Here is a 27632-nt window from a genome sequence, read left to right on the forward strand (position 1 = left end):
CAAAATTACATTCTGGTATAACATGGTAATTACAGAGAGGTGCTGGAGGTTTGTGGGAGTTTTTAACATTCTTTACAGATAAATTTAATTCTGGAATCAAGCCTTGGCACAAGCAGTAATTTCAGCAACATGTTCAAGGGCACAGAAAAGAAATAGCCAGAACCTATTATGGATACATAAACTGAGGTGGGAAAATCAGCAGCTTGCCAAATAACAACTCTGCCTATGACTCTTAAGTTGCAGGATTACAAAATTCCAATCACTGAAAGATTATTTTCCAGAAAGAAGCACACAACCCAAAATCTCAGGTAGTTCAATATTAGTTTATTAAATCAGCAATTTTTTATCAGTGCTTTCTAAAAATGATTACAAAGCAGATTAAAATATATTACAGTATCTGTAAAGAATTTACTGTGTAATGAAAGTGCAACAATAATGAACTTACAACTCTGCTTGCCTAGTTGGACAAACTGAAGCACACTGCACAGATCAAGCCTTCCCTCAAAAATCAAGAGTGCCTTTTAAGTGAAAACAGTGTTTAACAAAAATATTAGAAAAGATGAGCATGTGAAATAGAAAATGAAGTTCATGATCATTCTCTCAGTGCTAAGTTACACATATCCATCAAACCATACACTTCAAACTCTGCTTGAGATCCAACAATTTCAAGAGCCACCAAAACAAGTGCACATTGTGAAGGGAAGGAAGTGACAGAAAGAAAAAGAGGGTGCATTTCAAGTGCTGGCAAAAAACAGTGTTGAAAGTCAGGGACCACATATGTGTTGCTTTGAGACCAGGTTCCACATGAATTCACACCACAGCCAATTAACAACTGGGACCTCACCCTGACTTAAAATCTTTGTGAACTCTCCAATTTCAAGCTGTCATAGCCTTTAAGTCTCTCAGTGTCCTGAACTGTGGTTATTATGAACAGTAGCCCTTCATTTTCAGCTTCAATCTACAACAAAAGCCCACAATTTCTGAAGGAATAGAACTAGGGTTGCAAATTAAAACTGTGTTGTGGAATAGTTGGAGAAAAGATAAGCAGCAGTTTCTGCTTTAGTTTAAGACAGTAGGTTACATCAGTGGGCACAGATTTCCCAGGAAGAGTTACAGACAGCTTTGAATGATCCTGCAGAAAACGTTACTAGAATCCTAGGCATAAAATGTCCAACCAATCCAACATCTTCACCTTTATTCAGCAGACATAAGTGACAAACTGAACACCAGAGATTACCTCATACTGCTCTTACCAACAACTACTTAGAGCACACTATCCTGAGAGAAGGCAATCCTACTCATTCCTCATGCTTTTAACACACACCTTCACTAACTCCACAGAACATAATCCTAACAGTTGTGTGTGGTTTAACTGAATGGGCTTGCAGACAGCCAGAAAGGCAAATGGGGGAGGTCTATGGACCTGCAAGGACGTAGTGAGAAGAGATTCCTCCCCTGAGCAACAGCAACCTACTCCCTCAGTTTAGTTGTGCAAGAAACTGCATTTTTTTCACATGAAATGTACTTTATTCCTATCACCTAAGTTGTGATGCCAGTTCACTGTACCACATACCTAGAAATATATTTATGTAGCTGTGGATACTGACTGTGAAACACTTCTATTTCTCCAGACAGCCAGAGAAAATCCACCTCTACTCCTATACATGCTTCATGCATTCATCTTCCAAATTCTACAGGAACACAAAGAAACATACTACAACCCCATCTAGGCAAAATATTTTAACTTATCCAAATGATGTATTTCAATTCGTCTGCCTTAAGACCAAGTTAGCATATTGTCACAGAGACTGAGGAAAAGACTGTGTTCTCTATTTTACTACCAACGAAACTAGAAAAACAAAATAAAACCACAGAAACTATCCTGCTCTTCTCACTGAAGGAGGATATGGCATGGGATCACATGGCTCCAATATATCTGGAGCATCACCCCTGGAAGCTACATGTGGTGGGAACTCAAGCATGAGTCCATCCCTGCAGCCCTGTGCTGCTGCAAAGTGAGGTAAGGCAGAGTCAGAAGATCAGCTGCTTCCCAGATCTCTCAGCTTTGCCTACACTACAGTAGTCACAATACACTAGCTTGCATTCTTTCCCCTGGTGGCTTTCCTGATCAAGCCACTCACTAGTATTAAACTGGTCAGTAGTGTATAAAGTGGTACTGACTGCAGACACTACCCACAAACAAACACACGGTACTACTTCTGCAGCCTTTTTCTTTTTCTTGACACCTGCAATATCTATAGACTATTTTTTCTTCAATCAAAAATAAATTACATAGGAAATAGCTACTCTGCAGATGTACAGTCACACAGGTAGACTCAGCATAAAGTTTCACAGCTTTACTGAAGTGCACAGGGATGCACTAAGGTTAATTTGGCTCCTAATTTAGGTCTAACAAAAATGAAGTTGGTATGCTTGAATGACAGGGAAAACACATAAGGATTTAAAAAAAAAAAATTAAGTCCTTGATACAGGCCCAGAAACCTGGCAAGGTAGAAGTGGTGTTCTGCCATTACTTAAAATAGCATCATTGTTTCCCCATGGAAGAGCCCTGACAAAGTTCATGGAAATTGCACCTCAGAATAGAACAGATGCGGAAAGATGAGAGGTCCAGAAAGATGTGAAGTATTAAACCTGACAACCTACAAATATATGATTTGAAAAAAGAAGCTTTTCTTAGATCACCCACAAAACCGCACATGGAAGTGTGACTAAAACCTTAACTGGGAGACAATACCCAAACTATTTCCCTCCCCACCCCTATTGCAAGGATGTTAAAGCACTTTTTGGCTTGCTCTGTTTCAGAAGGCATTACTGCTGTCATGTACTGAGACGTAACAAAAAAGTGCTCAAAACTACAGTACCTTTGATATGTAGGGTCTTTTCTATAACAAATGGAATATGAGTCAATTCCTGCTCATACACACAGACCAGAACCAACTGCCAAATTTGATTTTAGGAAAGAACTGGCCCTCCCTGAAAGACCCAAGTTCACAAGGCCAAAGACTTGTCTTCTTTTAAGGTACTGAAAAAAATCAGTTGTAAGCAGACAGCATGTTCAACTTCGATTGTGTGTTGTTGGGAAATAAATGTTTACTAAGCATCCATTCCTTTCATGGATTATTTTCAATAAAGGAGTAATATCTGGAGGAATGAGTCTATAATTTATTACAGTCAATGTAACAGTTCCTGTTAGCCTCCCCATCCTTCAAATCTGCCACCATGGGAATTTCATCTCTTTTGTGGTTGTCAGCTACATGTTGCCCATGTACTTCTCTTAAATATATTATATATTAAAGAATAAACAGACATAACTGTATAATCAGCTGTAAATAGAAATTAAATACCAATGAAAATACCCCAAGACAATCTGATGTGCTTTGAAGAGGTTGACTTTGAGCAATATACCTTTTCTGAACAGAAAGTGAGGCTTAATTTCAATGCAAACATGGGGTTTTTAGCTTAAGAAACCATTCTGCTGTCACTTTGAACCATTCAGAGATTCATTGTCTGCAGAGGAGCTAAGCTTAAACCGCAAATAAAATTATAAATCCAGGAAACAAAGGAGATCTCAGTTCTTCTAATGATAATACTGAATATATAGTGCTGCATAAAACTGAAGAAGATGTTCTTCAGATAAGACACAATGACAGATCAAAAAATAATTTTAGTATTTTGCAGTTCCAGCTAGATTCTAAAGTTTTAAAACAAGTTTGCTCATATTCTGAGCATTTACAAGACTGTCCTCATCAATCTTTTTCTAACTCCACATTCTTTTTCTAACTCCAATTAAATAATAAAAAGAAAAAAAAAGAATTTCCTTTTATACCAGCCTTTTCCTAGACTATAGAGATGCTAACATTCACTCAATGGCTTAAGTACATTTTTAGCATCTAAATATTCCTTGCATAGGCAGGTGAATTTAACATTTTGAGCTTCAGTGTGCTATTTAGAATGGTTTGGAGACACTTAGGGTTGATAAGTATTTAGATTTCGTGAAGGTCAGCAATTTTTATGTATGGTCTTTTCTGCTTTATGGTTGCAACAGCAGCAAGACATGGACACAGGGCTACAAAAACATTTTCACCTTATGACAGAGCTATTATAAGGCACTTGTGATAAGCATGTCTGAGTGAAGGTCAGCAGGGACAGCGACACCAATGTTTCCCTGCTGCCACGCTCATAACTTCAGCGTGCATGAAATGTGCTGTGAGGTTTAAGGATCTAAGCTTAACTTCAAATTTTGGTATTTTCAACACATTTCCTGTGGGATTTTCAAAATCCTCACTCTTCTCTTTGCATTGTTCATTCTGCTGTCTGGAAAGGTTTCCTGTGAGACGGTGGCACCAGGTGGGAAGGGAGCGTGCCAGGCAGTTCATATCCATCCAGTTTAATCTTGATGAGATGTTTTGCTAATGCAAATTCTTCATCATCCAACATCCCATCGCCATCACAGTCTGCAAGTTTCCAGATCTTCCCCAAGACGCTATTGGGTAGTTTAGAAGTCACCATCTCCTTCTTTGCACTAATCCCAGATATTTTGCCATTGATTGGTGACAGAGTGTAGAAAATCTCATCGTAAGCAGGTTTATCTTTGGCAACAACCCACTCCTCTTCATCAGCCCCTTCCTTAGCACCTTCCCCGTATCCATGGCCAAAAGGTCCTGCCATGGTGCCATCAAATGCTCCACCGTGTACCATCTCTGTGGGCATGTTGCTCTCTTCCTGTCTGATTAGGTTCATCAGGGAGGCGATTTTGTTGGCCAGCATGTTATCCACAGTTTCAATTAGCTTTGGTTTCAAAGAATGAAATTTAGTGAAGTCACAATTCTCCAACTGCTCCTGTGAATGACAAGTGACAGTAGTTAAAAACAATTCCAATACACTTAAAAGTTTAAAGAATGGGCTTCAAATTAAAATAATCAAGTAGCAATTCAATTAAAATAAGTATCTTTCAAAGCTGTTTCTATAGTTTAAACTCCTCTTGAAGGAGAAGGTGACACATATGAACCATACAACCACTATATTTGATCAAACACACTAAGACAATTTTGTAACAGTGTATGAGTTTGTCTATTAAATTACATTTGCAATACAATTTTCAAAGTGCAGTGGATAAAACCACAACAGTTGATAAATGTTACCCAGCAACTTTCCATTTGATGATTTTTTTCCAAACATCAAAGAAAGCATGCAAGAAAGTCCTCAGTCTTGCTAGCACTTATGCAAATGCTTAAAGTTAAAAATAAAATCAAATGTTTGCAGGAATGATCTGATTTTATAGATTAGACTTCTTGGTTGTTGTTAGGTCAGGAAGAAGTGTCCTTTATCAATAAAGAAAAGCTGAGTTGAGGTAACAGCAGCAGTGTTTTATAGCAGTACTGCCAGAACTCATGAAGTCAGATGGTCTCTGCAGAATTTGTGAAGTTTTCTTTCTACTAACACCAGTGAGATGTTTACCTAGGTGATATGTACTATTCCAACACAAGCCCAAGCATGTTTTACTCCACAGCATAGGAAAACTAAAAATGCTTTAGGCAATTATTATTTTTTTTCTAAATGCAAAATTCTTGCCAGGGAGAGAAAGTTACAGTAGAAAAGGTTAAAAAAACCCAAACATCACCACTACTACCACCTCCCTTCTTCTGTTAAATGATGTTAAATTGCTTTAACAAACCCCATCTATCACCTCAAAGAGCTTCTTCTATACGTATCAAAATGATCATGACATGAAGCCAAGAAACCTGGAGCATGGGGTAAAACCAGTCAAGCAACAGCTCTGTTCAGGTTCAATCACCTGATTTACTGCACCCGAACAGAATAAATTTATATAGTGCAATAAATCTCAGGAAGCAAAGGTCAACTTGCTATCTGTTTTGACACAATTTTGTTTTCACACACTTTTGCTTTCTCACAATTTTGCTCATTACAGAGGTGATTGATCTCTCCTGCATATATTTGCTGCCATCTGCTGCTGAGGCTTAACTGACATGTACTGTAAGTTTGAAAGAGTTTTATTCAAATTTTGTTTCAATATTCAGATTTCTCATTCTGCATTACAAACAAAAGCAGCAAGAGAAGAGAGAGTCAATTTTTGCCACAAAATCCCCTTTCAAAGCCTAACTCATGAAACCCTTCCAACAATCCTGCCTGTGCAAATTTAGCTAAAATACATCTCGTGCTTCATTTATAATTTGCTATCTCATGCCAATAGCTGATTCCCAGGTTAAATATTTTAGTTAATGAAAGAAACTTGTGCCTTCCCATAGATAATCAGCCAATCATCACTCCTGATGATTAGCTGTGCAAGTGTACCACATATACTGTCAGAATGATTCATCTGGAAAACATCCTCCATCACACTCACGACTAGCCCATGGTCAGAGCAAGCTGCAGGCTCCTGATCTCTTGTTCTTCAGCTTTCAAGCTGAATTGCCCTCTAATTCAAAGGCCATTTAAGAAGCCTATGATCTGAGACACAAAAATTGCCAACTGATACTTGAAATCACTGCTAACACAACATTAGTTGTTTTTCCCTAGGATATTTTCTAAGCAGTTCATCTCAAATCAGAGAACAGAAAAAAATAGGCAAGAACGTGACAAAAAGTTGGCTGAAAGACTGCAGAAAGTCCAAAAGAGGAAGAGACAAAATGTATTTAAAAATTAGTTGTGAGTATAAAGCAAGAACTTCTCTCTCCTTCACAGAATACAATCTTAACAGGACAGGAAAAAAGCAAAATACTATTTTTAGAGGCAAGAGGTTTTAAGCTGAACTTTTCAAGTAACACACTGCCTTTATTACTCACTAGGCAACACGACCAGTAAAAACAGGAGCAGAGTAGAGTAAAAACGAACTTATGACTAAGGATATCTTCACCTACACAAATATTTGATACATTACAAAAATGATAAATATAACCACATTTAGGATTCAAAATAAGAAGACCCTTAACCTGTGAGTGTTCACTGCCATTTTATTTGCACAAAGCCTTTAGTACTTTCTGCCAGGAGAGACAAAGTACTGACTAAAAGGACAGAAGGTCAGATTCCTTACCTTCATATTCTTTATGTAGGCCTGTATCAGTGAATGCTCTCTAAGCAAGTTACCATTATTTTTTGGTCTGTACCACTTCCAAGTCACTCTAATGTCCTATCAGTCAAATGACTGTCATTTCAACTGCTCTACTGCCAAAGACCCTAAGCTGCAATGCTGAGATACTCTGTTCTACCTTTTCCAATTTGGCAATCCTGCTATACACTTAAGAGTTATTTCAGTGAAATGGTAATCTACCATCTTACCTGCATTTTCTTGACTTCAGGGAAGTCCCCTGCTGAAATATGGTGTTCCCTTTGCAGCTGGATGTAGATCTCTGGCAACTTGTTGATCAGTTCTTTCTTCTTGTTCTCTTTCCCAAATACAGAGGGCATCTCTTTTTTCAGATAGCTGATGATATAAGCATGAACCTAAAAAGAAGTAAAACTGAAATCAAAACTACTGTTTACCGACAAAAACAAAAAACCAGAAAAGATATTATCAACTACTGTTTCTGGAACTGTGTGTTCACATGAACAGTTAGCTATTAGTTAGTTATTATTAGCTGTTGCTGCTTTCAGCATTTCTTTGAGGGGCAGAGAGAAAGGGAACACATTTCAAAGAAATACAGATGCACACTTGCTCTTTTAAGGAGAATGCATTCTATGAGGACCAACAGCAAGAGAAAAAGCAGGACCCCAAACCCTACCTCCTGACACTATTCACAGAGCTCCAGCCAGACTGGTCCATCCATATGATCTGTAACTCATTTGCCTCACCACCCATTGTGAGAATCAATGGGACAATTCCTCCAGTAACCCAAGTGGCAGGGCTATCTATTTGAAGTGATATTGCATTCCTATCTATTTACTCACAGAAAAGTGAGTACCTGTAGTCTATATGCAGCCACCTATGCAGATGATAGAGCAGCCAGCTCCAATGGGAGCAGTATGCCATGGCTGCCTTGTGAAGCTCTAGGTAGAGAAGCTGAGCCTTTCTAGCTTATAGGGAAAGACATTAATTTAGGATGTCTTTAAACACATTGATTCTTGTGTTGCCATCAAAAAAAGCATCCTGCCCACCTTCCTTATGCCTCTAATTGAACCACTCATCTCTTCCCCCTTGCCACTCTCCCACCAGCTTTCCCCACCAAAAGGATCTACTTGGCCACAGAGCATGTGATCGGCTCCAGAACAGAAACAGTAGTTGCACTTCCCGACTGAGGTGAGTTCACCTATCCAGCTCATCGTGTGGACATTGATACTCATTTTGCACACAACAGGGAAGGCACCAGGGCAGAGCCTTCTCTTAGGAGTAATGAATGGCTACCATGATTTGATGTTTACCAAACTGCTCTCCTAAGCTCTGACCTGGCCAGGACCATGGCAGACAAATGACCTCCACAACAGGATGTCTTTACATAACTGAGGTCCTTGTTCATTAGAAAAGAATGTAGCTGTCCACAAAACAGAAGTTACTTAAAATTTTCACACACAGAGAGAAAGAGTTAAAAATTAGGTATGTCTATCAAACTGTTGAGCAATAAACAGGTGAAATTTTGAAGACTGGAGGAAGACAAACTACCATTAAAAAGCATCAGTAAAACAAGTGATTGCTTTGGCATTGTATAATACTTAATTACCTACCAAACCACGACAAAATGTGTATTATAGCATTCTACACAAACCTTACACAGTCTGCACATGGCAATTGCTCTCCCATTCATTTTCTTACTTGTTAAGGAGGAAACAGAAAAAAAACTTTGCTTTTGAAAGAAAAATGATGTAGCCAGTTTTTATGCGGACATCTTAAGTTCATAACTTTGACACAGCAACACTTCCTTATATCTAAAAAGAGTGTATGCATTTTAATGGCAAATAAATTTACATTTCTATAGAGGAGAAAAAACTCCAGCATAAAGAAGCAAAAATCCATGAAAATTTTTAAAGAGTACAGATATGAGTATTTCTCCAGAAATACAGAATGGATTCAATAAGGGTATTTTTCAGAGTATTTGTAAACAATTGTAAGTAATTTTATGGATCTTATGTCTAAAATAGTATTTCTATCAAACCCAGAAGAGTATGTTTATAATTCATAAGCGCTAACAGTTTCACATGTGTATTCTACGTGGCCTAAGGTCTGCCAGTATGCACATGTGTTTCTTGTAGATAAGAACAGTCCCCATCTTCAAAATGGGATAGTGAGTCACAGGACCTAAGGAAAAACAACACCAAAAAAAAAAAAAAAAAAAAAAAAGTCTAATGCCCAAATTTGACAGCATGTTAAGAATTTCCTTTGTTTCTAGTTTTTCTAGTTACTGTAAGTACTTTAGAAAACATTAAGAAGAAGGTAGCACAGAAACAGGGTAAAAGAAACCCTACACTGAATGCTGTAAAAAGTGATTTTTCACTGTTAGTACTATGAGAACAGTTTGGAAGGCAGAAAAATTACACTGGATTACATTGCTGCTTTCCTGCAGATAAACAGTTTATTCCTCTTCCGTGACTGTCTAGCATATTCCTAAGAGCACTGCATTCTGTATTTGCCTTTATCCATTTTTATTTTACATTTCATAAAAATATCTAAAAATTACTTGACTGACACTCCCTCAACACCAAAACGATTGTAACAAATGAGAAAAATGCTGCCAACATTTACAAAACAGACTGGATCTGAGGCTGCTCTGGGAAAAGAGCAACTTTTAACACAACACCATTGTGATTTTAAATGGAATTTTCAAACAAGCAACTTCTACAGAGTGCCCTAAAGCTCAGGCCACAAAAATATTCCCAAACAAACAGCCCCGCCTCCAGCCCCAAAAAATAACCCCACCAAAAAACCACGAAAGTCTGTCTTCATATTCAAAAAGTTAAATAAGCCAACAAAGGAAGTGGTACACACCCCCAAACAACTATTCATATGCCAATGGAATTGCAAGTTCTCTTAATTTTTGATTAGAAGTTCACATTAAAATGTGTTTCAAGGAAAATGCATTTTGTTTGACAACTGCACAGGAAATTAGAGTTCCTGTCTGCTACCAATAGCTTTCTCCCCAAGTGACTATCTTTTCCTTGAAAAAGTGACAATTCAATCCAACATTAAAAACTCCACTAAAAAGACACAATTTACAGCAAGAGAAAAACTGGGAAGGTTAAGAAAGGACACGCTGAGAGCAGCAGAGACTGCTCATTCAATTTTGTTTTCTTACCTTCGCAAGCCTTGCCCTTTTAATGAGATCATTGAGTTTCCTCACAGCAGCCTTCTGCGGCAGACTCTGGATATCCTTGAAGAGATCCTGCGCCTCGGCCTCAAAGAGCCTCCGGTTGTCCGTGTTCCGCAGAGGATGGGCCCAGAAGGAGCCGATGTAGACCCGCAGCACCTCCGGCGTGTCGATCACCTTGCCCAGGGACCACATCAGTGCACCGTAGACCCTCATCAGCTGCTGTGTGTCCACTTGGTCAGCCTTGTTAAGCACCACTCGAATCTTGTCATCCTGGCCCCGGAACGACTTAATGGCCTCCGAAAACTCATCAGATATATCCAGCTTATGGGCATCAAAAAGGAGGATGATTCGGTCAACCCTCTCAGCAAACCACTGGAGGACTTGGCAGAAGTCGTAGCCTGAAGGAAGAACACACTGTTACCATTCGAAAGGTGAGTCTTGGAGAAGGTAGGGCTGGGGATAGAGAACAAGAGGGTAACAGCCTCTACCTGGGGACAAAAAGGAAATATATTACTCAGGAGGACAGTGTCGGTGGACAGCAAAGTCAAGATAACTGTATCCTGCATTTCCTTGGACCAGTGCTGCTATTACCACCTTTTGTTTTTTATCACTGCCATTTTTTTCTGTCTCACACCCACATTTGCCTCTTTCCAGGAATCTAGTTCCAGCACAGCCCCCAGGACTGTCCTAAACAGGACTTTTTGTTTGTGGGGCTCTGATCACAATCTCCCTTCATCATTGCCAATACTAGTCACTTTGATAGCATTGCTTATCTGAATTAACAAGGTAAATGGTGTAAGTGCAGCATTCCAGTGCAAGTCAGCAACCAGAAGTATTTGGATTTTAAAACCCTTTTCATACTCATCTCTCCTTACATTGCAACACTTGCTGTTATTTTTGCCCCAGCAGACTAAGAAGTACAATTTACAAGTAGTGACTGCATTGCTGATGGCTTTGAGGGCATGGCAGGTTACAGAACATGAGCAGTGACCTTTCTGATCACCTGAAACAAGCTTTATCATGTTATAAAGGAAAGCTATTCATAGCACCCATCTAAATGCTTTTTACAGGTTCAGCTGGTACCTAATCCACACAGCAAACAGGATTCAGGAACTCCCTACTCAGAAGTGACACATCTAATCCGCAGAGTCACCACTGGTGATGCAGCTTTGGGTTTGGCATGATGTGACTCATCTAGTATGAGTAAGGAACAGCAAAGTACGTACTGTGAGCTTTTTGCTTTTTAAAAAAAAACAGTATCTATTTTCCCCTGAACTCCTTTCCCCTATTTTTTGAAACACTTGCCTTCACATCACTCAATCATGAATGAAACACCCCCTCCCTTCCTAAAAGAGGTTCCTCCCTACATCCTGCCAGACACTTATTTTGCCTTTCAAATCTTGCAGACTACACAGACATTTCTGTCTGCAAGGGCGTGAACATCACCAGTGATGCTGCAGAAGCAGAACAGGGACAGGCATTGTCTGACCAGGGGACAATGCTGGCAGACATCTGCACATTCTCCTACAGCCACTTACACTGTCCCTGAACTGACAGGCAGGAAGCTTCTGGCACATCCTCCTGCTGACAACAGGAGCGGGAAAGGTGTGTCTTGAGACATCTTTGAATGGTGCCCTCTGTGTATATTTTTGACCCTTCAAGAAATCAGCTCCTTCATCTGTGGCCTGGATGCTTTCCAGAGTTAAAAATAGAGCATGCTGGGAAATAGTGCATGTCCTCTAATTTTACATAGTTCCTTTACTGTTTTCCTGCGTGTTAAAATGAAAGTTAGTATTTGAGTACACTTTTGGTCTCAGAAGGCTTCAACTTACTCCTAGTGATACCTGTCAAATTTTAGTATTATACAGATGTTACATTCATTCATAGGAAAATAGTTAAGCAGTAGCTAGTGAGACGGGGAAAAAACCACCAACAGCAAAGATACAAAGTCTTACACTGAGGCCCTGTAATGTTATTCTTTCATCAAACATTTTAAATACAAAAAGTTGCAGCTTACAAATGTTAGACACAAAGTAAACTTCTAGAAAGCAGAATCCTGCCTGACAGGGACACATTCAGGGATAGCAGAAAACATCTTATACAACCACGCTTACATTTGCACACAATAAATTAGAAAGTCATCAAAGCAACTCAAACTTCAAAACATACTAAATTGGACTTAGAGTATAAATATGTTTAAGTCAGACTGACTCCTTCAGGAAGCCTGTCAGACAAACCTTGCTGTGTGCAGCGTCACAGGACAAGTCAAGTTTGTGTTCCACAAAAACCACCTATATGCAAACTGCATAAGCAGCCCAAAAGCCATTTACAGGAAACGTATCTGACTATGCGGTGTTTCAGCCAAGGTTGAGTGTAGTAATTTCTAATCATGATAGTGTGGAATATGTGCATGCAATAAATGCCTAGGCACTTGTAGATAACTTCTTGTATGCTGATGCCTAAGTATATGAAACCTTTATTTAACCTGCCCTCAAAGCCTGGGACACTGAGAGAACGGTGCTCTAAAACCAATTCCCAAAACCTCCTATTTGGTAGAACCACACTTTAAACATAATTAAACCTAACAGCATACAGGAGAAACACACTTGGATCAAAGAACTGTGACAAGGCACCCATTTAAGACAATCTTTAACACATGGAAAAAATTAATGAAATGCAATCTAATCAAGTTAAAGCCTGTGAAACAGGTAAGAGTTTGAGGTAATCACTGAGCTACATCAACTTAGGTGAAAGTCCATCATATCAAAGGGCAGGCCAGCTAGGTTATAATAATTGATAAGGCACATACCATCAGGATAAGGAGTTTCTGAGCAATAAGGGGAAAAGAGTCATGTTTTGTTAAATCACAATTCTAGATGGTAGTGAAGATTCATGGTCCTTCAGACAACACAGTACTACCACAGTGAAACATAACCTGGAGTGAAACACAACTCTGTCCTGTACTTGGAAGTCTGAGACTTCCACAGCATTACCAGTGGTGTTGGATTTGGTTACACAACTGCTCAGTTTTTCAGTGGCATAATAGTATGATACTCTCATTTTCTGCTTATTACATGCTCGCTTCCATACTATTACAGATACTTGAATGCTGCCAAACACATTGATTAACAAGCAAACTCTTGATTTAACAAGCAAAAAAGGGGTAAGATGCACGTAGTTTTAACTTGAGGAGGAAAAAGGGAGCTGGAATCTGCAATGGAGAAGCAGACCAACACCGATTTTTGGGGATCTAAATATTTTGTGGACATTCTACGAGCAGATTTTTTCAGGACTAAAATGATTATTTTATTATAATCATTAATTATAATTATTATAAAACTAATGATTATTAGTTATATACTCAATTTTTTTCTGTCTAAAATCAGAGTTCCAACGCACAGTATTTGTTTTCTTTTTGGTTCCACAACATTCAAGCTTTTCCCTGCAAAGATGCAGATCTCTCATGCTGCTCATCTCTACTACTTCACCAACACATCACATAAAGGAAAGTCCAACACTTTCCCCATGATGAATGCTTTACATGACTATGAGTAATATAGAGGACAAAACATCACTGAACAAAGAATCCAGAAGCATCTGGTAGACCAGTTTACTAGGTAAGCATAATTTAGATTATAGTCCTGAGAAGTTAGTCCCTTATTCTGTCAGTTTATTATAAAGACTATTGATCCACAGCTGCCATATATTGTGCTGGTACCAGGATTTCCTCAAAAAATCTCAGGTGTGATATGTTAAAGAATTGCTTATTTCCTGTGACAGAGACATGAAACACAAGTTTCCATTTCTAAGCAAATGTCTGAAAACAGAGGGCAGAATAAGCCACACCCTGCACCACTACCATTTACAACTCCACAGAAAAATGACATGCACTTTAATGCAGCTGAAGAATGCAAGGAAAAGAGTTGTTTACATTATACTGTTCTGTTTAAACAGTTTCTCAAGACAGGCTAATGTTTAAAACAGCTTGATAAACAGTGCTCAGTTCTCTGCAGAATTTTCATATTATTAAAAATAATCTCATTTGCTCTTTCTCCTTCTACCATTTGACTTCCTCTTTTGACTGCATTATATTATGGTATGACTGAGCAACCTGAAGAAGCAGCTCTAGCAACTGTGCCCACAAAACACCCACCTTATTTATAGGCCCACCCCCAAATTTTTCAGACATGACCAACCTACAGCTATTATGAAATATTTCTTCATTCATGAACTTCAGTAGTATATAAGAGTCATTATAACTTCATGGAATGCAATTAAAATTATGAAAACAAGGCTTTTTCTCAGGAGTGACAAAGCACTAATTAGTCAACAGACCATGCAACTGTAGCCATTTGCAGCCATAGCAGCAGGATGACAGAAATACCAACCCCCACCAGCTTTCAAGAGAAAAAATCCCAAAGCCAACATCCAGCCTTAAAGCATGGGTTGTACAGGGCTTGCAGTACAAAAGTGTGGGACAGACCACCATACAGTACCACTAAAACAGGCTCCCCAAAGATCAGGCTGTTGATTTGTCCAGTAGAGTAGAAAAAATTCAGTGAGCTTGGTTACTCTAAAGCTCTGCAACTCACCTCTACTGATGCGCTGCTTCTCTCCAGAGAGAATGCCAGGGCTGTCAATGATACTGATGCTCTTCAGGACCTCATTTGGTAGCTGAGAACACATGAACCTGCAGGAAAGGAGGAAGAAAATCCATTAACAACAGCTCTAGCTCACAGACTGTCGCTTGAGAGCTCCCCATTATAGATATGATTTTAGGAAGACTCAAGTGATGTTCAAGAAAGTTTCAGAATCCTGGCAAAACCGCTCTGTTTTGCAACCATACATGTTTAAGAAAAATTATGAAAAGAGCTTCTCATAAAGGAAACACAGGGAAACCTTGTAAAACTGTACATCTAAGTGCTGGTAAGAATTCAAATTTTGCAAGAGCTAACAACTTGGGCTTTAAACGCAACATTAAAAAGACTCCATCAAACCACCATTTTGCTAGGACAAAAATCAGTACACGCAAGAGAAAAATCTTCATGTACGCCAGCTTATGCCCAAATTCAAAGACTGAAAAGTGGAGCAAGTAGAAAGCCATACTGACAATATGTTTATGTTCCAGTTCCTACCACATCTCCCTCTTGCCTGCTTTAGCAGTGTTTGAGTGATCCCTAGTCCCTAACCCACTACTCTCTTTAGCTGGAGAGTGGTGAAACAGTGAAAAACACCACTATTTTTTTCACAAACTCTCCCACAAAGCCAAAACGATCACACTGCCAGAAGCAAGAGTTCAAATTACACACAGTATGCTCTAAACAATAACCTCCTGCCTAAGCAACAGGAGGCAAATTCAATGGTGGTATTACGGAAAAATAAATAATTCACGAGGACTCAGAGCCCTGCAGAACACTTGGTGTGTTACATGCAAGCTACAATGATGCTTCTGGGATAGTTAATGACTGAAGAACCTCACTGCCCTTCATCACAATCTGCAATCTAAGAGATTTGCATAAGAGCTTAATCTTCTTATCAGGGAGCAGCTGAAGATACTAACTAGCACAAAGAGTTAGCCACCCTCCTCCTGTGAGGCTGCCCCACACAGGGTTAAGCTGCAGCCTCAGGCTCCGAGATGCGGCTGCCCTACATCAACCTATGGCTTCACAAAGCACATTGCCTCAAAAAACAAGGTATCACGGACAGCAAATCAGAGCTGTGCCAAGATCAAACAAGACCTTTAAGGCCTTGGATGATCTGAGTCAGCCAGTCAAATATCAGATACAAAATGTAAACTATATCAAAGTCTAGATGCTATTTCATACAGTACAAATTATTCAAACGAAATTGGGGAGAAAAGAAGTCCTAGCACCTCACTTCACCTTGCTCTGCAAGAGACCTTGTAGCAAAGAGCCTTTAACAAAAGCACACAGCGTGCCTTCTTGGTTAAAACAGAAATGGCAGCATCACCTGTGTCTCTCCCTGAAACCCCAAAGGGCACAAGGAAACAGCAGCCATCCACACCTGATAGAACCTGACGGTATGTAAACATAATGTAAAACTTATTGTTCATTTTAGTGGGACACCAGCTGTAGAAATTACCTCATATCAACTCTTCCACTAGGGCTAATTTTCTACTAGCTTAAGAAATATTTTTGAAAGAGCAGTGAGGTGCTATTTGAGAAAATCACATTATTTAAACTTGCCAAAACCTAAAGCCTTTTTTATGTCAAAGCAAACACATTCCATGGAAGCACAGTGAATGTGCATAAGTGACAAAAAAATACATTTAATCACGTGAACCATGACAAAAATACTTATATCTCTAGTATGTACAGCATAAAGCAGCTTGCATAAATTTGGAAGTGTGAAGACTGGATTTTCATGGATATTTTTTCTTATTACTCTCATTCAACCTTAGAAAGCCCAGTGCTTGTTCAGTATCACCAAGATGTTTCCAGACCTATCTTATGGGAAGAAAGGCACCATTATGCCAGCTGAACAATACAGCAACAATACAGCAGTGTCTTGACTCAGGCACCACCCGAACAGGGACAGCTGGAAAGGACCATGGGAGAAAATAGAGAATTACAGGCCTCAGAAATGCAGACACTGCCATCTTTGCAGTAGTCATTAGTGGCAATGGAAGGAGAAAAGTACATGGTAACCACATAGGAAATAAAAGCATGAACTCAGAATTAACTGCCTGTCAGCTTTTAGAATATGTCCGTAAGATAAAGATGAAGGATGGGTTAAAAGTCTTGCGTCAAACTAATATTTTAGAGAACTTAAAACTGTAATGATAGTGGTATTTGAATATCTCTTTTCACACTGAGACTTATTTCTTAGCATACCACTTCATGCAGGTCATATAAGTGCTGCATCATAAAAAACAGAACTACATAATATCCACCTGAATGACGAACTTAAAGAACAGTGTTACAAAAACAGTATGAACGAGATGATTGTAATTTCTTATGACACATCAAAATGGACTAGGACCATGCATTTCTTCTCAACGGCACTGATTTGTTTATGTGCTTTTCTGGTACAATGCAGTATTCTTCCCTCACCAGTACTGAAGGGCACACTGGGTCCTGTCCCCCTTCTATTTCCTCCCCAGCTTTTCTAAAACGTATACAGGATAAGTAAGAGGTTAATAGAAGAACACCTCCCACAAGCAGAGAGATACAGGGTACAATTAGAAGGGGTCATGGAAAAAGACAAAAGCAAGGTAACATCAATAAATTAATGCAGCTAATTATTAAGTACAAGCCTTGATTGTGATACCGTGTTCTCGTTTGTTTCATTTTTTCCATTACCTCAGTCCCTGTTTCCTGTCAGTTGGATTGTTACACTTGGATGAAAAGGGCACTCAACTTCATAGTCTAAGTGTTCATAGCCTTAAGTTCCTCCATAAAACAAAACACTAGGAGTGGGAAAACTTCAAAAAATATAGGGGTGAGGGGAGCAAAGTCAAATATGTACTATGATTACAGGTAACCTAGTAGGAACTCAATGATACTGAAGCCCAAGACAGTTTCATCTAAGTGAAGTCATAAAGAGAAAGGAGCCGGTAAGTTTTGAAAAATGCTAGGGAAAGATAAGCCCCTAGATTTCCAGTGAATAACTAACACATAAGTGGGACTGTTGGGGAAGATAAGGGTGCTCACAGCACTACAATATAACAATACCACAGTCACCAAAAGAACTGGAATAATTTAGTCAGTTACTTTGAAAGTACATCTTTTTAGCTAGCCCATGATCTTGCTTGCCTAACAGTTGGAACCTGACACAACTAGCTAGATGACTGAGGCATAAAATTATACCGCCACTCGTACAAACAAACACATACCATTATTAAATGTTCTGTGCAAATATTTGAATGCTATGCAAAATACAATTTATATAATTTGTATTATATTATTTTTTTATAGAGAGAGCACGAAGGCGAGGAAAGGGAGAAACATAATAGTGATCTGGAAGACAGAATTTAGCCAATAATCTCAGAATTACTTACAATGGGACTTGACTACAGCTTCCCACAGCACATATTCTTATCTCTGCGAAGTGATAGCCAAGCCAACTGTAAGCAGCTATAAACTTTCTTCTTTGAGTAAGCACAGCAAGAGATAAAATTGTACATGATGAACTTTTAACACGCACGCCAGTATTTATCAGCCAAACAGGAAAGTTTATTGTTAAAAAGAACCAATTTAGATTAATTGGCTTGCAAAGTGAGGCCTCCATGTCAAGCTACCATCAAATACAGGAAGAAAACAAGGTGATTGCTCAGACAATGAGAACGGAGTTATTAGTAACTTTCAACTGGAAATATTTAGCATGCTGCTTAAGTTTACTACCAAAATATTCACAGTCCCTGAACATCTCTTCCCTTTTTACAAATACACAGCAGAAGCTAACACTATCTCCCTGGTCTATGGAAGTACCTGAACAGCCAGGTAGTTGATAATAAACACTTAGCAGCTTGAGTTTTTATTTTATCCATGGGGCACATTCGAATGATTTCCATTCTTCTAGGTCTTTTTACATATCCCAGCAACTCAAAATTTTAAATAGCTATCCCAAGATATCCAGTGAAATCAGCAGACAAGAGAAAGACAACACCAAAGGGAAAATAGTTGTTTGCTTTTTTTTTTGAATGATAGTTTTTAACAGGTTAGTTAGTAACCTATCAGTTTGAGTAGAAGTTTTGCATAAACTTATCCTGAGTTCTGCCTGGTGTCATGCCTCACAAACAAGTCACCCAGTGGATCATTTCTACAGTTTTCTGTGAATTGGTTGTAACAACTATTTTCTATTCAGATAACTGAGTACCTCTATCATAATGCCACCCTACCTAGTACTGCCTTTTTTATTTAATTCACCCGAACTGCCATCACTCCTGCTTGTATTTGAACATCTATTCCATGCTGCAACATGCCAAAATTCAAGTGTAATCATCAGAACAGAGAAAGCAAGATGATCTCACCTGTTCAGGAACGCATTTCCAAAGCGGCCGAGTTTCCGGAATGGCTTCTTAGGATCAACAACTAGGGCATTTCCAGGAACATTTCCTTCTGTTTCTCCATACATTACAGCAATAAAGGAATCTGTGGTAGGCTCTGGACCAATCCGCATGCCTGGAAAGTCTTGCTCAAGCAGGTATCTGAAGGTGGAAAATACATAAATGCATTTATACACAAGACCCATATTTATACTTAAATATTCTGAAAGAATGAATGATTGGAATCCATGGCAAAAGCAAATACCTACAATTTACTTGGAAATTCCCAAGGATATGCATATTCTATAAGAGCAAGATTACATTTACCTGCATTTTATTATTTCTGTTAACTGGGGAAGGAGGAAGAGAACTGAATTAGTCTTGCACAACATCTAGGTAAAAGGATAAAGTAAATCTCTTTACAAACACAGTGTGGAAAGCACTCCCTCAACTGTAGCACCTCAACCATTTAAGTGGATGCTTCTACCAAAGATCTGAGTGCTGTAGGTTACACTACAATACGTCTGCTTTTCTGAGTGTTTTCAAGCCTATGCCAGTGTTGCTGGTACAAAAATGGAATGGTTTGAAGCTGCATGTGAGCAGATTCAGCTGGCTGACAGATCTTTAATCAACTTGGTTTGATTTCACTAACTTTAACTCATCCTATCAGAGGCAAAGAGAACCATTATGAGACAATAAAATTTTATCTGCTTGGGAGTGAGGAATTTTTTTTTTTTTGACCTGTACATCATAAATTAATTGTTGACTAAGTCAGATCTGCAGAAATTTAGGCCTAAGAGTAAAGTACTTCCAAAAGGCATCAAGTCAGGCAGTGGTATACCACCAGAAACCATCTTATACCTCCCTTTGAGTAGTCAACTGACAGAAGACAGACAGCACATACTCAGAGAGCCAAGCTTTGACTTTCCAGACAACAGGGTCTGAAATGAATTAAGTGTGTATTTAAGTATTAAAACCTAATGGAACCAGCGCACTTATTTACATAAAAAGCCTGTCTGCATCCCTTCATGGACTACAAGTGCGATGTAAAAGCAGCCCCAAGCCCTTTGAGCAAACCTCCCCCTAGCACACATTCTGTGACAACTGCCATCCTTCACAGAGACACAGACAACACTGCTTAACTTTAAAGCACGAGTGTTATTATTCTCAGTCACAACAGCACCATCTTGGCGCTCAAGACTAAAACAAAGTGTTTCCAATGCCACCCTGCAATTCTTAAAAAAAAACCCCAAACCAATACAATTTTAATCAAGTGCAATTTAATTGTGTACATAACCAAAACTGGATTTACATGACAATTCTCCTTCAGGCACAGATGGTGGTTCTGCATACAATGACAGCACTAGTTTTGTTAAATTTATATTAAAACTGCTCTTTTTATGAAGGTTTATTCTGGACTTAATCCAACAGTGCTATGCCTATTCTGCTATAATTTCTTAAATCAATACTGATTTGAGAGGACTTGCTGGCTGCTTTTGCTGCAAAAAGCATTTTACATGGTATCTATACTTGCTGAACAATCTCTGACTTCAAATAAAGTATCCAAGCATTCACAAACTTTATAGATCCAGTGCATAGAAGCTGAATTTGAGGAAGTAAATATATGTTACATATTTCAAACTGGTTTACATATTCGCAAACTGGCTCAAACTAACCCAATCTATGATCAGGGAACATACACAGTTATTTACATGAGATTTCCTGTAGCTTTCTGCTTTCAAAAAAAGTAACTGCAAAAATATCAATACTAAAACTTGTGAAGAAGGAGGAACATAAGAACAATCATGCTAGAACATGCCAAAGTCAATCTATTTTATCTCTAGAATAAGCTGTACTCAATGCACAGGGTAATAAATGTAACAGGGAAATAAAATTGACCACTCTCCAAAAGCAAATGAAAAAAACACTAAACCCTCTCTGCTCACACAGACTTATAAAATGCAGGAGATCCCTCACTGTATAAATTAGATAATAAAATGATCTAAATGAAATTAAGATAAAACTCCTTTAATTGGTCACCAGTTGAACCCTTCCTAGAAATCCAGGATTTTCAAATATTGTGGCAAACAGCAGAACACATGAAACTCCAAAGTGTGTTCCCACTTCTTCACAAAATATCTGCAGACCAGAGTTCTCTTAAACAGGACACCAAGGCAAACACAGGAGCCACTAAAAATTTCCAGACTGCAGTTATCCATGGCTTTGATTCTGAAGTATCAATTATACTTTTATCTTCTAAAATAAGGGTTTTAAATTGCCATGATAAAATGTTTTATTTCTAACATTGCTTTTACTCCTTGTCCTTCTTTTTTAAAAAAAGGGTCTCTGAGAGACTTGTAAATAAGCTCTTCTCTTGATAGAAATTGTCATTCCCAGACTTCCGCTGACAGAAGTAGCAACTCATAAGGTGACAGACAACATATAGAAGAAGATGGTCCAAGAGCAGCAGTTATGATAAGGAACATACACTGAATCAAATGCACAAGAGTGAAGTCCCACATACCAGGTCAAGGAAAACTACATGGTGGGATCTAAATGCAGGAGCAGACACCTCCAAGGTAACAGGGTAAGTGCCATCTATTGTAAACTCATAAACTACAGCATGATTATGGAAATTCAGTGGTGATGGTCTTTCATATGCCTAAAAAAGTAATTTCATGACCTGCTCATGAATTTGCTGCACATGTAAAGAGTTAAAAATATGGATGGAGTATCTTTCATGATTTCCAACATCTCTTTTTCATGCTCTGAACTCAATAGTGCAAATTCAGATTAGCTATTTATGGAAATGACTAAGCCAGAATAAATGCTACTTAACTGCAATGATACTCCCAAGTTGATGTCATAAAGGCAGCATTAAAAACCAGGTTTTTATAGCGATAACAAGCCAGGAAGGCAAGACCTCCTTCCAAATACCAAGCCCCACCCAACAGCCACAGCGCTCTGCCTGGTACAACTATTCAACAGACACAGGGATCACTTTGCAGCACAGGTATTTTCCATTAAGATTGGCTACAATTGCAAATCAAGAGTGAGTACAGACTAAAATAAACCTCTCCCTGAGCACTGGCTGTGCTCAAGTGTGATGGGTTTGGCTGGGACAATAGCTACTATGTGGCTGTGTTTTGGATCTGTGCTGGAAAGTGTTGACAATACAGGGATGTCTTCATTACTGCTCAGCAGCACTTACACAGGATCACGGCCTTTTCTGCTCCTCACCCCACCCTATGGACAAAGAGTTAAGAGGGGAGACAGCTGGGACAGCTGATCCCAACTGACCCAAGGGATGTCCTGTACCATATGGCATTGTGCTTAGCATATAAAGACAGGGAAAGAAAGAAGAAGGAGACACTTGGAATTACAGCACTTTCTCTTTCCCAAGTCACTGTTACATATGATAGAGCCCTGCTTTCCTGGGAATACTTGCCTGCCCAGGGAAAGTAGTGAATGATTTCCTTGCTTTGCCTTGCCTATGATGCTTTTACTGTACCTACTAAAATGTCATTATATCAAGCCATGAGTTTTCTCACTCCTACCATTCTGATTCTCTCCGCCATCCCACGGTGCAGGGTGTGAGTGGCTCTGTGGTGCTTGGCTGGAGTTGTGGGGTGGACTAAGCCACAACACCCAGTATCACACTTCTCAGCATGAAAGAACACTTTTACTTTTACCCATACAAAAGGTAGGAGTGATCTCCTTAAAAGTGAAAAGCTGCCAATGTTTCTGTACCAAATGTTACATTAGCCCAGGGAAATACATGGATTTTCAGCATCTACAACTACATGCTCTTCTCAGGAATTTTCAGCAGAGGAGGAGTTCAAAAAGGCTCACAGGAAGAATGCTTAAAAATAGCCAATGCCCTAAAGACAGTCTAGATCAAACAACAGACATCCTGTTGATTCTTCTCTCTTTGTTTTTACCTGGGCTATAACCTTTCAGCTTTGCCAATAAACGTTCATCTATGTTCCTCTGCAAGATGTATAGCCAGACTATGGGAAACTAGTTTACAAAGTTCCAGAGATAGAAAAGATTACTCACAGTTGAAGATAATCATTATCATGTGAAGTCTAAATGCATTAGCTAGGCCACACTAATGCACTAAAGCAAGTGAGCTGGACAGAGCAGCACTGAACAGGGACATCCTGTGATGCACTGGGAGATAAACTCATGGCTCCTTTACAGGGCTGCTCACCTCCATACTAATTACTGCACCAAATATTCCGCCTTTTTTTTTTTTAACACAGTAAAACTAGCAGATGTCCGCTTTAGTGTAAGAACTCTGCTCTAAATAACTCAAAGCTTTCATGCAGAGCTAGTGAAGAAGTTACAGCTTTCATCCAAAGAAATTAAGAGGGACCTTCCTCCCACTTCTCCCACTCCTCTCAAAGAAATAGATGCAGCTGCACAAGTGATCGCAGGCTACTTGCAGACTCAAGACATTTTGCATACAAAAGGGTGCTTTCACAAAAGTCAGCTCTGGCTGAGTTAAATAGCAGGAAGTTTACCATTTTTAACATCTGAGTAATACCTGCAAGCAAAGTAAAAGCACAGCCTGGTAATCTGAGGAATTTACTTCTGGTTTGTCTCAGGTTGATAAGTTCTTAAAAAAAAAATCGGCCTCCTACATTTTCAAAACAGAATGAAAGAAACTACCTATTTGCATTGACTGCCTCCTATCTCTTTTTTATACAGTACAATTCTCCTGTCCTGTCCCTCCTTTTCCCACTTGTTTTTCTAAAACAGGAACAAGAAATTAAGAAAATTACAGAAGCTGCAAGGCCAAGCATGTAAGATAAGAACTGGCTGTCACCATACTCCCACTTCATTAAACACAACTGGACAAGCATTAACATTTGGATGTATTTGTTTGAATTGTCAGCATTGTCAAATACGTGAATAAAACTTGTCGGCATTGTCAAATAGATGAATAAAACTATCACCACACTACAGCTTAGACAGCAAAAATGACTGGTTTCACCACATTGTTCCAAGTGCCAAAGCGGATAAACAGCATTGAGTGAAAAAACATAAGAGCTGTAAGAAACCTGGAAATGTTTGTTTGCATATCTCAATCCCCAGGGACACTTAGTCACTGGTACATCAGTGTTTTCCATTAAGACTTCGTGGAAGGAACTGGGTGGATATGGATGTGTCAGAGGTATGAAAATGTGAAGGTCTCACGATAACGTCTCAATCAAAGTAAATCCCAAATGAATATCTGACAGCTAAACAAAATTGTTACGTTCACACATAAACCCAATAGTAAACACTTAGGTAGACCTAACATGCCCTCCTATGAAGTCAAGAACAAAAAGCAGTTTAAAGTATTTTAAGTAGTTTTTAATGATTTATTTAAGACTTAAAATAGTGTTTGATTATTAAAAGGTTTAGAGGAATAAATCCCCTATAGCGCTACTCCATTCTAAGAAAAGTAATCTATAATAAATATAGGATTATAACAATCTTGAGAGGGTATGACATTTTTCCATGGGAGATTCAGCCCACCAGAGGGGAAATTTTCTTTCTGGTAGACCTGGACACTACAATATTTTCCCATGTCTTCTTTTAAGTCTTGCACACAGTATACATGAACTTCTCTTTTTTTGCCCTTTTTTTCCTCCTCTAAACTGGACTTTGAGTTACAGTCACTGTGACACTATTATCTAAGTTGCTGCCCATCTTCAATGGAGCATTTTTTCATGCTGATTCAGCCAATTTATTATCTATGCTATAGAGAAAGAACACTGAGGTAATGAATGTTGATCATAGTAAAAGCCTTTAGAAGCAATAAAAGATATTCTGCTACAGATTTGGGCTCTACAGTCAATTCTTGTCTTCTCCAATACTTTGTACAAGATTAAACTGCTCTACAAGCTACCTAAAATGTGCACAGCAGAAAGGGGTAAGAGGGTAAAAGGAAGGGCACAGCACATAGAAGTCACCTCTTGCATCAAGTTGGTGCTCTAATAAAACACAGGAGAAAGCATCTTTGAAAACTTCATCTGTCAAAATTGTCTGGGTATCTTCATCCAAGACTGACAAATGCTAAAAAAAAAAGCTCACAGGAGCTGTGATAAAGTATAGGACTTTTCTAATTCAGACTGTACATTAGTATCAATCAACCCTTTTGCTCATTATTTCATTGTTACAGTGATAACAAGTTAATCAAAAAGCAACAGTAGAAAAAATACACATAAGGCACTGCAAGGAATATTAATGTTTGTAAGCACAATACTGACTTGTACATCAATCAAATATGGGTAGCTCTAAAGGACAGAAAAGCTGAATGTCCATAAATCAAAACCTGTGTCCTCAACCAAGGCAAACTCTTTCAGGAGCAGGACACAGAGTTTTCTCTGAATTGCAAATAACAGAACAAAGCTGCTGACAGGCAGAACAAGTTCTGGTGGGCACATATTTGGGACCATCCTGCCTCCCTCTGCATTACCTGTGCTCTCCCCATCCCTTAACCCACAAGCCAAGTAACAACATTTATCTGGAAATATATACAGACTAACAAGGCAACTGTAATTTTAATGAAGAAAATGAATGAGTATGCCTAGAGAAATGTTGGAAAAATCCAACGCAACAACCCCTCTCCCACATACCGCCTTGTGACTGTCTGTGGAGACCCTGAAACTAGGTTTCTTTTCTTGTAATTACAACCCTATTTCTATTTTTAAAATATTCCTCTGAGCAACACCTCCTTATGTGTTTGTGGGAATACAGTAATAATCAGTAAAGAAACCATGTTCAACCTCATGCTTTCAATTAGCTAGTTGTAAAACCTGAAAAGACACATGATTAGTTCTGTAAACATCTGAAAAGCTCTCAGGTGATTAAAGGTAAATATTGCTCTTCAGTGCAGAGGGGAGGTAGGTATTTTGCACTGCCAGAAGAAAACAGTATTATGGAAAGGCTGCCTGTAATCTTTGGGACTGAAAGATAAATGTTTGTAAATTTTACAAAAGGACTATAATGAACTCCAAAAATAACCAGGTCAAAATGTGAACGAAGCAACTCCTCAGTGTCTTTTGCAGAGTTGGGCAAAACCTTAGACTGATTTGTAAGGAGCATGTGAGAGGAAAACGCAAACATATGCAAAATATGTACAGATTCGTAGTATTGTGCTTATCTGACATATGCTTCAGCTTCCTAAAAATGAGTTACTAAGAAACTTAGAAATAAGGAATACAGGGAAGACAGAAGATACTACAACAGGAACAACACTGTTAAGCTGCCTAGTAGCGACACTGCTTCTTCGGTGCAATTGATCAAAATAAAGGCACATGGAAGGGAAGACTTTCCAGATACCACGAGTTTTTTGCCCAAAATTCTCATCATGATTCTCATCACCAGAGATGAGAATCGTGATGATTCTCATCATACTATTCTATGATCAGGTCCAATCTGTGCATTAAGCTACTTTTGAGAAAGAAAGTGGAAGAGATCAGGTTAAATGATCCCTCATTACAGTCGGTTTTATCACGGTTTTCCTTTGAAATAAAATAGAGATTCAAAGCACTAGGAGGAAGTAGAGAACGGGGTTACGCGTTCTCAGTAGAACATGAAACAGAGTAATGCTCTTGAAGAGGAAGCAAGCGGCGAGCTACAGAGCGTGTAAGAGGGTCGGGAGCGCACCCTGCCCCGCACGGCACGGAGGCTCCCGGGAAGCCCCGCTGGCCGGGAGTGTCTCCGGCCGCCCGTCACCTGCCCGGCCTCGGCTGGGCCCCGCACGGGCAGCGCCGCCGGAGCGTGGGAGGGATTTGCCGCGGGCAGCGCCAGCCGGGGCAGGGGATGAGCCGCGACGAGCGAGCGGCCGGCGGGGCCGAGGCGGCAGGGCGCCGGGCGGGGCCGCGCACGCCGGGGGTCACCTACCGGATGAAGGTGGTCTTGCCGGTGCTGTACTGCCCCACCAGCAGCACCATGGGCTTGTTCTCGAAGTCGGCCTCCTCCAGGGCGGGCGAGTGGAACTCATGGAAGCGGTAGTGCTCCTCCAGCGGCAGCAGCTTGCGGAGGTAGAGGTCCCGCAGCCCGCCGGTCACCGTCTGCACCACATCGGCGCCGCCGCCGCGCTCCCGCCCGCCGCCCTGCTTCCCCAGCCAGCTGAACATCCCGCCGCTGCCGCCGTCCCGCCGCACTGCCGCCGCCGCCGCCGCCGCCGCGCACGCAGCCCCGGGCCCGCCCCAGCCCCGGCCAGAGGCGGTGCCGCAGCGGGGCCGGGCGGGGCCCTCTCCTGCGGCACACGCCCGTGGAGACGGCTGCGGTTGGGGGTTTTCTCGAGGGGAAGGTGGTCTGGGGTTTTTTCCGAATCCGAGGATGTTTTA

At 39.7% G+C, this 27632-nt stretch overlaps 1 protein-coding gene across 1 annotated transcript; it reads right to left on the bottom strand.

Annotated features, from left to right (window-relative positions):
• Positions 1–304: 304 nt before the first annotated feature.
• EHD4 (EH domain containing 4) lies at positions 305–27489 on the bottom strand. The gene is made up of 6 exons (XM_066321243.1): positions 27184–27489; positions 19270–19446; positions 14870–14967; positions 10263–10675; positions 7318–7482; positions 305–4860 (listed from the first exon to the last, which is right to left on the bottom strand). Exons 1-6 carry the CDS (start codon positions 27417–27419, stop codon positions 4324–4326), a joined length of 1626 nt encoding a protein of 541 aa, XP_066177340.1. The 5' UTR covers positions 27420–27489; the 3' UTR covers positions 305–4323.
• Positions 27490–27632: the final 143 nt, after the last annotated feature.

This window comes from Sylvia atricapilla, chromosome 6 (assembly GCF_009819655.1).
Source record: "Sylvia atricapilla isolate bSylAtr1 chromosome 6, bSylAtr1.pri, whole genome shotgun sequence".
Classification (NCBI taxonomy): Eukaryota; Metazoa; Chordata; class Aves; order Passeriformes; family Sylviidae; genus Sylvia; species Sylvia atricapilla.

Coding starts and splice junctions, on each gene's coding strand:
- EHD4 (XM_066321243.1), bottom strand. CDS start 27,419: ATGTTCAGCTGGCTGGGGAAGCAGGGCGGCGGGCGGGAGCGCGGCGGC. Junction 14,968..19,269: donor GGAAATGCGTTCCTGAACAG/GTGAGATCATCT, acceptor CCTTTCCTGCAG/GTTCATGTGTTCTCAGCTAC. Junction 4,861..7,317: donor CTGAAGTCAAGAAAATGCAG/GTAAGATGGTAG, acceptor TGTCATTCACAG/GAGCAGTTGGAGAATTGTGA.